A 14,809-nucleotide genomic window follows, 5' to 3' on the forward strand; every position below is an offset into this window, starting at 1 on the left:
AAATGCACTTTGGCATCATGCACTTGTCTTATCACGTTATTACTCCTTGATCTATTTATGCACAGACTCATGTAGGTTGCTTAAAATGCAGCCCTGTTTTTCCAGTTCATTTACCAAGACAACCTCGCTTGTTCATAGTATTGACTAAGCAGCAAAGCACCAGCGTGCCGTACTTTCAGAGGGTTGGGTTGGTCGCCTTGATTGCAGCTACAGTCATTAATTTGCTACGATGTAATTATTTTGCATGAAAAAAACATGGTCATTTGTGAACAGCTTTTAGACATAACAAGAAAATGAGTTAGTTCATCTATTGTTTGAGATCCATCTGGAGAAGGTTGTAGCGTTGTGGGATACTAAGTTGTCCCCGCTGAAATATGAAATGTGTCTTGGGATAGATAGGTTCTTGATCATGGAAATCTAGTCGTTCATATAAACATGAAATATTTAATTTAAACTTAGGAACTTAATCTTGATGCCACTTGGATAATTATACCTCTTGTTGCCCTAATAAAAATAATGGTCTGCCTATTGCAGATAAACCTGCAGCTTAATACGCAAACCCATGTCTGTGCTGCTGGCAGTAACGTTGCTGGCAGTGCCCGTCTCACCCGTGATGCAGTTGTGCCACGTGCTTTGAAGTGTGAGAGTCAGCACCAGCCCAGTTTCCCAATACATGAACTTCAAATTTGGTGTCACTGAGGAGGAATGAGGAAACTTGCTCTGAAAACTAACCTTTATGTGGGTTAATAATTAACCGACCTCTTATGAATGCCCAACAAAACAGGGATTAAAAATTGAAAAAACTCTTTTGGTAGATGTTGAGCGGTAGCAAAAGAGCAGGGCAGCCTGCTCTGCTGGGGCTGAGAACAGTGCAGCTCCTGTTTGATCCTGGAGATTTTAGTGAATTCATCTGTGAGGCAGCCAATTTTTACATCTTAAAAAATGGATTCTCTTGGTTTATTTCACATTTTAGCCTTTAAGGAGGGTAAAAAAATAAATAAAAAATACATTAACCTGAAGGCAGTGTCATCACATTCAATGTTTTGACTGATTTGAGTCCACCACATTAGAGAAGCGCACACTGTGACCCTTACCAAGGGCAAAATCATGCTGCCTGCTTTCAGTCAAGGGGAGTTTCCACCATTCCCATTAAAATGCAAGCAGAGAGGGTACATCTCCTGTGGGTCAGGCCAAACGTGGCATGGTGGAACCTAACAGGGTTAGCACTTCATGACTGATGGTAGCAATGAAGATACTCACTCATTGTGCTGTGATCAGGGCCACATATTACAGCCCTGAATGCATTTATATTACTGAGTTCCACAAGAAGAAAGATAATTATTTTTAAAAAAGTTTTTTATACTTGGCTTCTTAGGAGCATTCACATTTTTATTCAAACTGTAGATAACTGTGTTTCAAGAAGAGTTCCAAAACCATACAGAAAGCAATAGCACAGGCAGCTGATATTAGACACCAATATGATAATCAGGAAACACCAACTTGTCGTACTGCTCAGGTGAGCTTTGATCCTGGAGCAGAATAGACCTCAGCCACAGAGAAGGGAAGGTGGCACTGGGGGTGCTATGGCAAGGTCTGGGAGCAAGCGATTGCCAGTCCTGAAGTGCCGAGGGGAATACTAGGACCTTTAAGGTCCCTTCCAACCCAAATCATTCCATTATTTTTATGATAACGCGGTCAGCATGAGGTGCAGCCTCTTTTCTGTGCAACCCTTTGGGCCCTGTGAGTAAAGTTATCTGATGGGTGCAACACCTCTTGTCATTAATAGCTGACTGGTATTTGCTTTTTTGATTTAAATCCTGGAGTGAGGTTGCATTCAAACTAATCAGCAATAAAACTGGCGTGTGCGACGCCATCAGAACACCTGTTCTGTATCACAGTGTAACTCAGGAGACTATAAATCCTCCTGCATGTAGCATTTATGGAAAAAGCAGCGTAGAGTACAGGAAGTTTCCATTTCTCAGGGTCACCATTGCACACAGCCTTTCATTTTTAACTATCCTGCTCAGCACTTGAAATGAAGGATGAGGACAACCTCGTATGTCTTTCATCATGGTGAACTGCATAGGTTTGGTCACCCTCTAGTTGTTTCTGAAGGTGCTGAGGTCTGCCAAGACATCGTCTGCACATAAGGAACTTTTTTCTGTCTCGGTAATAGCTCTCTGAAGAATATTATGACATTAATGTATTTCAGCTTTGGTTGTGGCTTTGGAATTAGTGACCCAGATTCTTCCAATTTTTTGTATTTCAAAGCATCCTTATACGTGTCCCCTGGTCAGCCTGTGGAGATGGCCAGCACTCCAATAGCTGCTTTCGTTAAATGGTCAATGATAAAGTGGAATTCAGTCATGGGAGGAGCCTGAAACTCATGAAATAAACTAGCAAATACGTACAGCATAGCATGCATCAGATTAGGACCATAGGCAAAATCAGAAGTTTGTGGTAAAAGGCTGTGAAACTTCACATGTTGAATTGCCTTGACATTTTCTTGTGTGTTTTCAAAGTGCATACAAAAATGCTCCCCAATTGTGGCTTTTTGTTTCTATACTCCTGCAAGTTTATCCACCCAGAACAAATGCACTTTTGGACCTTACCTTCAAGCTCTTGCCTCACTGAGCACATGTTCCATTTTGCTTGAGCAGCTGTGAGGATCTGTGCTTTTCCGTACCAGCTCCTTAAGTGGGTGCCAGCAGTGGCTTCACCTGCAGCTGCTCAGAACGGTTCTGGTGCCATCTGGGCGTCAGGCAGAGGTGCTCCCTTTCCATAGCTTGTCTTTCACCAAAGAGGGATTCAGGTGGGTTTTGTATAAATGATACCAGTTAGTGCACCCCGAGTTGCACAAGCATTCAAGCAGTGATGAGCGAGTGCTTCCAGCTCTCTGATATTTACTGTCAGCAGGATGAAAGCAAATGAAACAAGTGAGCCTTTCCCAGAGCAGACACAAAGGGTATGTAGCTCTGATCTCCACGGTGGCTGCTCTGCTCCTCAGCAGGCAATAGACACGTTCCCTGCACCGCCGGCAGTGATGCAGCCACAGTGACCTAGAAAATGAACGGCTCCGCTTTAAAGAAGTAATAAAAAGTCAACCGGTACCTGTAAACCAGAGAGTAACTTGTTCAGGCTTGTTATTTGAAAGATTAAAGTTCCTGCCTTTCCTTTATTTTCCGTCTACAGATGTCTGCGGTCCCAGTCAGTTGATAACGAGAAAGTCTCTTCAAGCAGCCAGGAGCAGGTCACTTCTCCGTACGCTTCCTCCTGGTCACCGTTTGTCTTTATTGTGGTTTTAACTTCTGTTTTCATTCAGCAGCGTACAGGGTCAGACATATTCAAATATATATTATGTGCTTGTGAAAGGGATTTCTGTGAAGGTTGCATGGTCACTGGCTGCAAACTGGAGTCTATAATTTCCTGCCTGTGCCGTAGCACAGTTCTCATACCCGTGCCTGTACAGGTATGCATCAAGTTTGCCACAAAGGAAAAAGTGAACAGGGATAAATTATATTGCCTTTCTGATTAAAGAAAGTCATACCTATTACAAGTCCAGAGTTTACTCCTTTTCCCTGTGCGCAAGATCGTTCAAAACAAAGAAACAACAACAGCCTTCCAGCTATGAAAAATCCTAGATTGGTTTCCTTAGCAAATGGACTGAAGTGTCCTAATTCCTATCTTAAAAGATGGTTTTGTTATCGTTCATTTGTATGGCGAAACAGAAGGCAGTGTATTTTAACTCCAAATAAGAAGTTGCTAGCAGATATTTGTGCCATATTTTGATTTCCCTCTGATAAAAATGACCTCTCTTTTCTCCTGGGTTACCATTCTCCACCCTGCTGTTAAAACCTAAGCTGTAATACATATTTAATGAGGACTTAACTGTTGGATCATCTAGCTTCCAGCTTTCACATGCCAGCTTTCTTTAAATTGTTCCTTCCTCTTCCTTTTTCAAATATCAGGCCCTAAATTTGGATCATGGACAGATGTTTCTGACATCTGAACCACTCATCCGTCAACTTGTAGCCCATAAAACCTGCGTCTATAACATTCTGCATCTTTGGACTCCCAGCTTCTAATTACTAAAGACTCGGGGACTTTTAGGTTCTTGAAAAAGAAAGAAAGAGAGAATTCTTTTTTTTTTTTTTTTAATGCTTTTATGCGTACCACATAAAACTAATTACACAACGTGGTAAACACAAAATAAGTAAAATGAATGGTTAGGAGCAAATACAGAATGAGTGTTAATATAATCCTGCAAGCAGAAAGTTGATTACATGCCTGTGATTGTTCTTACGGATTAGAAGTTGGCTAATTGCAAAAGATTGTGCCCACTGTTAAATGTGCTTCAGATACTCCGTTCTCCAGGCAGAAAAGAGGGGAACAGGAGGTTTATCGTGTCGTGGCCATTCCTGTATGCCCAGACTCCTGATGAAGGTAGGCTGAGCGCTGGGTGCTGGTGACAGCACCCAGCACAGGTCCTGCCCACGGAGAGGTGGTCCTGCGTTCCTCCAGCCCCATGACGATGCCCAGCCTCGCTCAGGGCGCTTTGGCATGTCTGTGTCCCTGGCTCCAGCAAGCAGACCTGGTGGAGTGCTCACTCTGGGCTCAAACCTCTTGGTCCCTGTTGCCTCAAGAGCAGCTGGTGTCCGCGTTTGCAGGAGAGCAGGGAGCAGGTACCAGCTCAGCACAGAAACAAGTGTGAGGTATTGGCAGCTGCACTTATGGCATGTGAAAATATTAGAAAATAAAAGAGGAGTCAACAAGAGCAGTGTTACATGATGCACAGTGGAAAATAAACCGATGAGGAGCATGGCAGAACATGCTTTGCAGCTGACCTTGTTGTTTTTGCCCAATTTACAGATATTTCTCACTGTGAGTCATTTCAGGGCTGTAACTATCCTTTGAAATGAAGATGACACAAGAGCCACCTACCTCATAAGGTTTATGTTCAAAACCAGATAGCTCTGATTATATTGCTGGGCAAAATTGTTAAAGAAGAGCAGCCACTGGATTTCCGTGGCAGAAATAAGCTAAACACGAAATGGGAGCTTTCCCTCTGCGATGCGTAGATGGAAGTATTCGCCCCTGAACTGAACAGCACTATTTTATATATATAACTGCTAAAGAAAACTCTTTTTTTATTAAGGAAAATCAATGGTTGTTGTTGTTATAAATTGTAAAGAAATTACTGCAAAGACTGCTACAGTTCTTAATAGGAGTATACAGTAGATTAATTTACATTATATTCAGTTATCATTAATTAAAGAGATGCTTCTCTGACTTTTAGAGTCAATGAAGAAATTTGTAGGTGAAATCAATAGGCCAAGTACAATGGACGAAGGATGTGTTTATTTTTTATAAACATAACTGTGCATATAAGCAATCAATATTTAATCATCCCACAGGATTAATTTCTTCAAGAAATCTATATGTTCAAGTCATTTAGAGAATATAGTGTTTCTCAACAACAGGCACAGAATAAATACCCTTTCATTGACAGCACAGAGGAGATGTTTTCAGCCTGCTGCAATAAAACACTGTCACACTTTTACAGTCTTCTTTCTCTGAGGTCAGGGAAACACATTTTGCTTTTCTGTTAGCTTTAGGGAACAAAGATTTCTGAATACTCAAAGGTAACTTAAGAAAAAAGGAGTCTCTGTGAAGCCTTCTGTGCTCTGGATTGACTAAATGTAGGTATGCTTTGCTAAAGGTAAGGCACATGATAATGCTGATAAATGCTCCAGGACTAATGTGATTTCTCCTTAGTGCTTTACAAATATCCACAAACCATTGAAAAGCTGTTGTTTCAGCTTGGTCAAAGTAAATTTCCCAAAATGTATTTTCTCCTTATCTTTGTAAGGCAAAGGGCTTTGATTATAAGAATTTTTCTTCTTCAAAAATTCTTTTTCAAGCAAATCCTGATTCTTACTAATTTTAAAGCTCTGGACACATGAATTGACATGCAGGCAGAGGTGTTATGGTTACGTGTTTGCTTGTGTGTTCTCTCTTTGAAGCATCAGTCTTGACTTTTTAATGTGAAAAAGCACAGGTGTGCACCATACAGGTGATTTCAAGGAAGCAGCTGATGGGGATTTTCTCCTTCCCATCCAAGGGAGCTGAGATAGGTGCTCAGATCTCTGGAGGCCAGCAGACAGTGCTGCAGGAGCAAGGGCAGGGGTGTTCTTGGTGCTTTAATGTCAACCAGCGAGTGGCCAAGAGCTTTGTGTGCCTCCCACGTGCAGGGCTTTGCAGAGCCTCTCCAGTTCTGTGCTAGGAGCCTCAACTGCCCCAGGGTGTTGTAGGAACCTAAATCCTGTTTTTAGGGTGTCTTGGATGTTTCAGGGTTGGTGTTAGGTGCCTCATCATCACGCAGACCTCTAAAAATGTTCTATTAGAGACGCCTTGTTCCTCCGCCTGGTTGCATGGCTTTCTGACTCCGTACAGATCCGACCTCCATTTTTTTTCGACTTCTCCTGTACCAGTAAGTAGAAAGCTCGACTGCTACGCTTAATTTCAACAGTTTCAGTATTTGTCAGCCAAAGGTGCCGTTGCTGTTTCACACCAGGTTCAGGAAGGGACTCCGCAGCGGTGCCCAGGCTGCTATCAGGGATGGGGCAGGGATGTCCCAGGCTCCAGGAGCGATGCCCCATGCCACCACTTCCCTTCTGCTGCGACCGTGGGGTTTATTTTCCTGGTGGAAAGAAAAGGTTGAAAGCCGAATGTGGCGAAAGCCGTGCAGATACTGGTTTTCTTTATGTATTTGCTCAACAGCAGAGCTGAAAAATCAAGCAAGGGGGATATTTTGTGTCAAACCTAGTGACAATTTTGAGATGTTTGGGTTGGTTTTTTTTTCTGGTTTCCATGGTGAAAGTAAGAATTAGGACAGCACTGGTGTTGATTGCAAGGCAAAAAGATATGTGTTGCTTCCTATGGAGAAATACCAATATCCAGCACTGGCTTAAGATGCATAATACTGAAATGAAAAATCAAATTGTTTTGCTTTCAGAATGAATAAAATAATGGAGCTTCTTTATTGCTTTTGTTTGGGTGGTGGTAGAAAAGAGTGATGCTCTAAAGCAGCAACTAAATTTGATAGAAATTCATGACTAGTTTTGGTAATTGTAAACTTTAAGCATGAAGTATTAATTATTAAAATTATTTGCTGAAGTCTCTGTTTCAGAATTTCCTTATCCAAAGACAAGGTGTAATAGGGAATATTTTTGCAGTAGGAATCAGAAGCACCTCTAAAGCAAGGGCTAGCTCACTTCAAACAACCGCTAGAAAGTCAGTAGTAGCTCACACATCTGGAAGCTCTGTTTTGTTAATACAGTACCCACAAATTTAATTGGCAACCAACATGACAGCATAAAACATGTAGCTTAAGAAAACAGTGATGATGTCTATTTCAAAAAAAGTGGGTTGGGTTTTTTTTAATGTTGAAATTTAGGAAATTTTCTCCAGAATTTTATGTTTCTCTAATTCTTGATCTTTGTGAAAGGGACAGACACAGGCATGAAATTATGTTTGGTAGTATACCGCTCACTTCTGGAGCATAGTCAATAGTTTTAATCTTCCTTGTGAAGATTACTTGTATTCACCTCGAAAGTTTGATTTAATTAAAAAAAAAATTAATCAATTGGAATCTATTGCAATGGAAGTAACATCAGGGAATTTTCCTTTAGGAGGAGCAGTAGCCTTTGTGAGGTCTGCAGAGCAGTGCATCACTCAACTTTTTTTGGGAGCTGTTTAGGCAAAACAATAATAATAATAATAATAATAAATAGACCTTAGGTTTCCATTTGTGGGCTGAAATAGTTGCATATAAATTTGTTCCCAATTTGTGAATTCTATAAGTTGCTGCTTAACATTTTCATTTTAAAATCAGCTATGTATTTCAGATAAAATATTCAGTCTTCATGATAAAGCTTTTGAGAAATTGTGGCAGGAACTGCACTAAGTGCCTTGCTGTAATCACTGGCTATAAAAATACAGTGAATTCAGCTCCTACCACAGTTTGGTAAGGCTAGAAATAATGGGTAGAATGGAGTTTTTCAGGATTTCTTTTTCTTTTTTTTTTTTTTTTTTGTCAGTATGGCAGCAGGGGTGTGTGAATGAAAAGGTTTCACTTTGAGAGAAAAGTTCTCATCTACCTTGGCCATTTTTGCATTTTCAGATATACTTGAAGGACATTTTAAAAATAGCCATGTTGAGTTTAGAAAATGTAAAAGTTGTGTTTAAGAAATAAAAAACCCCAAATACTTGCACATTTAAAATATCAGCTCATTTTACTTGACTGGCTAGGTAACTTGGTAAATACACAAGCATTCCCAAAGGCTCATTTGCAGCTTCTCCCCTGAGGGCAGCAGCTTTGCTCTGGGAGGGCTTTCCAGTTTGACCATGCTAGGCAAGGCGAGCGTCTGTCCACAGGGCTCCAGCGAGAAGATCCATATGGGCAAATTCCCCATGCACCGCTTTAAAAATACAGTCTAAATCTTCCTGTAATTATCCTTAATAACTTCTGTGCAGCACACTCATCACTTTGCTCTCAAGGACAACAGTCTACTCAAGACAAGGCTTATCCGTTACTGAGAGGGCTCCCTGACAGCTCGTGAAGGTGCACGGTGCCTTATGTATTATTCAACATATATGAAAGGTCCCGGTGTCCCCTCTGTTTGTGTCTGCAATGTTTTAAATGATCTGTGCATCTCTGTTGTGAGCATTTAGTGCAGATCAGAATTCAGTTGCTGTTCTACCTGGCAGGCATAAAAAGCAGAAACATGTCCTTGCACCTTCACAGACTTCTCCACCCATATTGTCAACCACGTGCAGCATTTGTCACTCTGCTCCTGAGCGCCCGGGTTGCAGCCATGCCAGGAAGGTTTCCATGAGGTGGGAGCGGGAGAGGTGCATGTAGCATAAAACCAAGGCTGCTGGTGGGCAGAGCAGGGAACGGGAGGAACAGTTGCCCTAATGTGTTGTGAGCTGTGGGATGTCAAAATAACACGTTGTAAAATGTGAGTGAAGCAGGTTCAGTGGCATGTTCTTATTCATGGGTATCTAGAGACAAGGAGCAAAGACTTTTGTTACACAGCCTGTACCTTGTGTTTCATCCTCTGCTGGTCTCAGTACTTAGGTACAAAGACCTGTGAAAGAGTTGGTATCTAACTAAATCTGTCAAATTGAAGTTTTTCATAAGCTCCACTGTGAGTATCCTTTAAAGATACAGTATAAATGCACATCTTTTCAGTATCTCTATTACCTTTAATAACTCTGTTGTTGCTTAGTGGCCTTGGGAGACCATTAACAGAGGAATGCTCCACAGTCCAGGCTGTCTACAGAGTTGTGGTGGACATTTCATTCGTATCATGAAGTGGGTCATTTTAATGTTTGCCACAGGGGAAGGGTGATGCTGTTGGGGCAGACACTCGGGTGATGCTGGTGATGCTGCTCAGGGCACACGCTGCAGACTGCTGAGCTGCAGCACCTCTGGGCTCAGCAGCTCGCAGCTCCCAGCCTGTGCTGGTGTGCCCAGGCCCCTCAGCAATGCACTTACCTCTTGTCCCACTCTACACCCACAAATCCATCCAAAAGCTTTCTGGTGCGAGGGCTGGGGTGCAAAGGCTGGCAGCTGCTTTGTGCACGTGCAGGGTTTGTATTAACCAGCATACCCCTGCCTTGCACATCGGGCAGGCGGCAATATGTTTTTTCCTTATGTAACCTGTTTTTACATTTTTAACCAAATCGGGGGGGGGGGGGGGGGGGTAGGGGTTATAACGTTTCTCCTATGCATGACTTAACCCCTGAGTGCCCAGCCCTGAAGAGCCACTTGAGCCTAAGGCATGTGCAAGAGCAGAAAACTTGAAATAACATCTCAGATGTGCTCAGCATTGGTTTAACTCAAGCTCTGCAAATGCTCAAAGTGCAGGAAAACACACACTGACTTTGGGGGTAGCAAAGCAAAGCTGGTGTCTAGAGCTGTTCCATCATCCCAGCTTTTTTAAGAACTTCTCTTGCTTTGCAGTCTGAGTTTTATTTAATGGGCATATAGCTGTACTTGTGTAACATGCTTTAATGATAAAAGTATTGACATCTCTGTCCCACTGCTATGAATTTGAAGGTTGGAGTCTATTAATATTGCTGCAGATTTAGTTTATGTGGATGAAGCGTGGTAGATTTAGTACTAGCTTTCAATGATTTCAGTGTACATGTTTATTGCATCAGCAAATTAAAGTTTTGGAATAAAAGGTTTTCTGTCCTTAATAAGCTCTGTGTTGGTGAACATGTAATGGGTAAGAACTTGAGCACACTGACAGGTGTAGTAAGCTTAGTAGAACATCTCATTTTAGCATCAGTGCACCTGTACAGTTGTCTTGGGATGTGTGGTAAATATTTAATGATTTTTCCTTTGTTTTCCACAGATAGTGTCTGTAATAAGGCAGAGTATTGGCAAGTAATGTTGCAATATCAAGTCACTCTGCTGCCCAAAATGTGTATGATTTCTGCTTATCTATAAACTAGTTAATGTTAGAGGCAATGTGGCACATTTTTCTTGTGGCTCTGCCTTCGTAATTAGATTTCTTTTTCCTTTTCATTTCTTGGTAAGCATATGAATAAAAGACACTGGATTTTGATGCTGAAAACACTGTACAGTCTATAAAGCACAGAAATCTTTGCTTCTTTTTTTTTATAAAATGGTCTCTTGTTTGCTCATACTGACTTTCATTGTTCTCTGCAATCCATCCATCTTTGAGACTATAAGGATGGCTGATAATTATGCACTAAGGCCATTAATGGCTAAACTGTTTCTTTCTCACTCATCAACAGAAGTGGTAAGTGCTTGGAAATGAAACCGCATTTCAGCTTTTCAATGTGCTCTTATTCGCTTCAAATGATGCCTCAAATGATAGCTGTGAAACCTCGTTGCTCTAACGAGGAGGCAGCACCCAACTCTTGGAGCCGTGGCTGTCTTACCCTGGTGTGCACAGTGGCAGAAAACACGTCTGCCACTACGGTTCACCAGTATTTTTTAAAAATCATGGAGGGAATGGGGCTACTAGACGGGAGAAGCCAATTTACCAGGTTGGGTTTGAAGGCCTAGCGTTTGAGAGCTAGTAAATTCAGCATCACTAAGCTGATTAAACAAACAGAACAGCATTCGACTTTAAAGAAGAGAAGCGTTATTTAACATTTTGACAAGTAGGTTTTAAACAGAGGAGCAGATACGCAAAGAAATTTAGTCTCCTGTAGATGGAAGAATTCAGTGGGATTTTGAAAACTGCTACAGCACCTGCTTGGATGCTTGGGCGCTTGCATGCCACCACACAGCAAGTGCTTGGTCCTGTGTGAGTGTGCTCACAAACCAGGTGCTGGAGTCTGTGATGAGCATCAGAAATCCTCCTGAACTGACTTAACGCCGTACTTTTCCTGCATGCCCCAAATGGTGCCGTACGGTGCCTGCAGCCCTTGCTTGGGTCCAAGGTTTGGTGCGGGACCAGCATGGGCAGAGAACAGGCAGATGGTAGACATGCCTCTTGGTAAAACGGGTTTGCAATCTATGATCTCTGTTCGTTACAGAAATGCTCAGTAGTGGGTTATTTCAGGGAGGTTCGTGGTCTTGCTGTGTCTCTAATTCTCCTGGGTCATTTGAAGGTTCAAGGAAGCACCAAGGGATGCACAGGTTGGCGTGTGCTCCTGTTCGTTTCTAAGGTGAAGACAATTTCTGTCCCAAAAGCTCTGACATTTGCATTCTTCTTTTGATTTTAGGCTGGACAACAGCGTTGGTGGGAACAGGAAATTACAGTGAATGGAAATATTCAAAAGGGAGAATTAATTACCTACAACCTAACTGAGCTGATCAAGCCAGAGGCATATGAAGTCCGTCTAACACCCATCACCAGATTTGGGGAGGGGGACTCAACTATTCGGGTGATCAAGTATAGTGGTAAGTGGATCTTTGAGTATAAGCAAATACGTTGCAATGCATTTTGCACCATTCAATCTGCAGTGCAGGGTATGGCCGCACTGGGTTGCACTGTGTGAACTGGTTACCAGCCCTGCAAATAATGCTGCAAGGGACGAGGGTCGGCTTCCAAGAAGGAGAGTTGCAAGTAGTACTGGGTAGAAATGAAAGTCTCCACCTCTGGGAAGACTCATAATCACAAAAAATAAAATTTGTAAAAAAATTCTGAACAGCCAAAATGCAAAATCATGTCAAAGTTTTTGTGAAATAATGGAAAAAATAGCAGAAATTAATGTTAGCTTTGTGAAATAGCTCAGTTCAAAACTCTGTCCTTACTTTGAACACTTTGAAGGGCGATGAGTTTTGAAGAAAAATCTGCAAAAGCAGTATTCTGACGGTGTCAAATCAGTGTCATGTTATCATCAAAATACCTTTTTTTTTCCCCCATACGGAGCACTTTCCGGGAAGTTTTTATTTGAATGTGAATGATTTGGGGGGGGGGGGGGGAAGTGACCATTGCTACTCCTACGCAAGTGGATAATTAAAATTACTGGCCAAGAGGTACCTTAGAGTGAAAGTGGCTCTGCTAAAGGTACCATTGTGCAGTTTGCAATGGGAATCTGATGTGCTGAGCAGGAAGGGTTTATAATCGAAAAAGGGAAGTGTGTGGTGGGGGGAGGGGTGGGGAAGGGATATCTGTAAACATGGAATCATGAAATGAATTTACCGTCTGGGGACAGAATTTTGTGGTTGGTCTGTTGTGGTAGGTCTTTAAGGGGTAACGGTTTTAAATTGAAAGAGGGTTGATTCAGACTCGATATAGGAGAAATTTTTTACACTGAGGGTGACAAGGCACTGGCACAGGTTGCCCAGAGAGGTCGTGGATGCTCCATCCCTGGAAACATTCAAGGCCAGGTTGGATGGGGCTCTGAGCCACCCAATGGAGTTGAAGATGTCCCTTCTGGGGGGTTGGACTAGATGGCCTTTGAAGGTCCCTTCCAACCTAAGCCATCCTATGATTCTATCTATGATTCTGTCACGCAGAACCTTGATAATCCCACAGAACAAAAGCCAGTGACACACACATCAAGTCACAGCTAGGTCCAATTGCTGCAGGAGCTGGATCCAACAGTAATTAGTGCTATGCAGATACCTAAAAGAGCCCAAAGCAGGGAACTGACACTCAGCGGAAGGGCAAAAGCAACGTACAGATCGAGAATTACTTGAAAGAATCATTATCAAATAATTTAATGTTGTGAACAAATCTGAAAAAAAATTAAATGTCTTGTGCATCATATGTGCAATTCTTCATGATCAGTGATTAGCTCAGCTCTACTCAATCTCATCATAAATTATTTTTATCACTGTATTAATATCAAGGGGAAAATTACATTAAGCAATCTCAAATATCAATTCTAAAGAAGGTAATGGCACATTTCACTAAATGCCAGATCTGCTAATGATGGTGATGGATGAGGTTGCGCCTGTTACAGGAAAATGTTTGCAAAGTCTGCATTTCCCAAAGCTCATGAGAAAAAATTCTCAGTCAAAGAAAGGACTCGTTTGCTAGATCTATGAACATACAAATGAGGAGAAGGTGTCCACTCTGCTGCAACTCCTGTTGGACCTTGGCTCCTCACTGGACATCTTTACTCTTATAAGTTCCTGTTTCCTGACATTTAGCAGTAGATCAGTCTCTTCGGGGCTCCCCACATGCACAGGGGAAAGACCCAGGGCCTTCCTGAAGGTGATCAGAAGAAGCTTCATTCAGACATTTGGGATTTCTCTGCAGCCATCCCAATCTCTGCGTGCTGCCTGCGATAAGGAGACTTGTGTCCTCACAGCCAGGTCATGCCAGGCAGCCACTGCCCTCTTCCATGGACCTCAAAATTTCTCCCATGACTTAAATACTGGTCAGTGCTCCTATAAGGAGAAACTAAACAACATTTAGGTCACTCAGTCACTACTGCTCTTTCTTGTTGGTGGTTGTACTCTGTCAAGTCTCAGGAGGTTGATTGAGGTCGTGGCTCTAGCTCACAACCATGCTGAGTTGGAAGTTTTCATGAAACGTTATGTGATTTACATTTCTAGCCCCTGGCTGGCAGAAAGAACATTCCCATGCAGCATAAAAGGCATATTTTGTCTACTGAAAAATTTTATGCTAGAATCTGCCATTAGCACAGATGTGAAGAACAGCCCATTTCAAAGGCGCTGATGAGGTGCCAATGCAAAATCCAGCCGCCAGGAGAGAGGAAGCCGTTGCCTTGTGCCCCAGATGGAGAGATGCTTTCGGAGCAGTACGCAGTGCTATTACTCCGGTGCCGACAAATTCACAGCTTCAGAAATCATGAGCCAGATGCTAATCAGTAAGATAAACCTAAAGTGACTTCCCTTTGACGAGGGATTCCAGAACCGCTGAGGGTTTGTGTGCTTAAAATACGCATTTTTATCTCAGCATTCATCCAATGACTATTGTGTCAGCAAAGTATTACCAGGCTAATTTTAAGGATGCTATAGCTTCAACTGCAAAATAATGATATCACATACATTATTGCAGTGCAATACTTATAATCTGAAATGCTAGAATCTTATAAAAGCAGTTAATGGGCTAGCAGGATGCACAGCAGCAGGCCTGCATCAGTGTAAGAAATAATTATAAAAAATACCCAGAAAATATAAGACATAATGTGAATGTTTCTTAAAAGAGAATTTTTTACATTTTTCTCCCATTACATTTTTTTTTCAGTTGTAAGACCTCAGGCAAGGATGAAAACATTTGGATTTTGATATTTTCAGTAGGATTTGTGTGTTTGTATGTGTGTGTGTGTGTGTGCGTGCACG

General features: G+C 42.0%; 1 protein-coding gene across 1 annotated transcript in view; it reads left to right on the plus strand.

Moving 5' to 3' along the window:
- MDGA2 (MAM domain containing glycosylphosphatidylinositol anchor 2) overlaps positions 1-14,809 on the plus strand; it is a 389,698-nt gene that overhangs the window by 348,061 nt on the left and 26,828 nt on the right. The window contains exon 11 of the mRNA XM_080397260.1: positions 11,773-11,950. Coding sequence (XP_080253386.1) covers positions 11,773-11,950 — 178 coding nt within the window. The remainder of the gene's footprint in view (positions 1-11,772; positions 11,951-14,809) is intronic.

Source organism: Falco punctatus, assembly GCF_963210335.1.
Source record: "Falco punctatus genome assembly, chromosome: 7".
NCBI lineage: Eukaryota > Metazoa > Chordata > Aves > Falconiformes > Falconidae > Falco > Falco punctatus.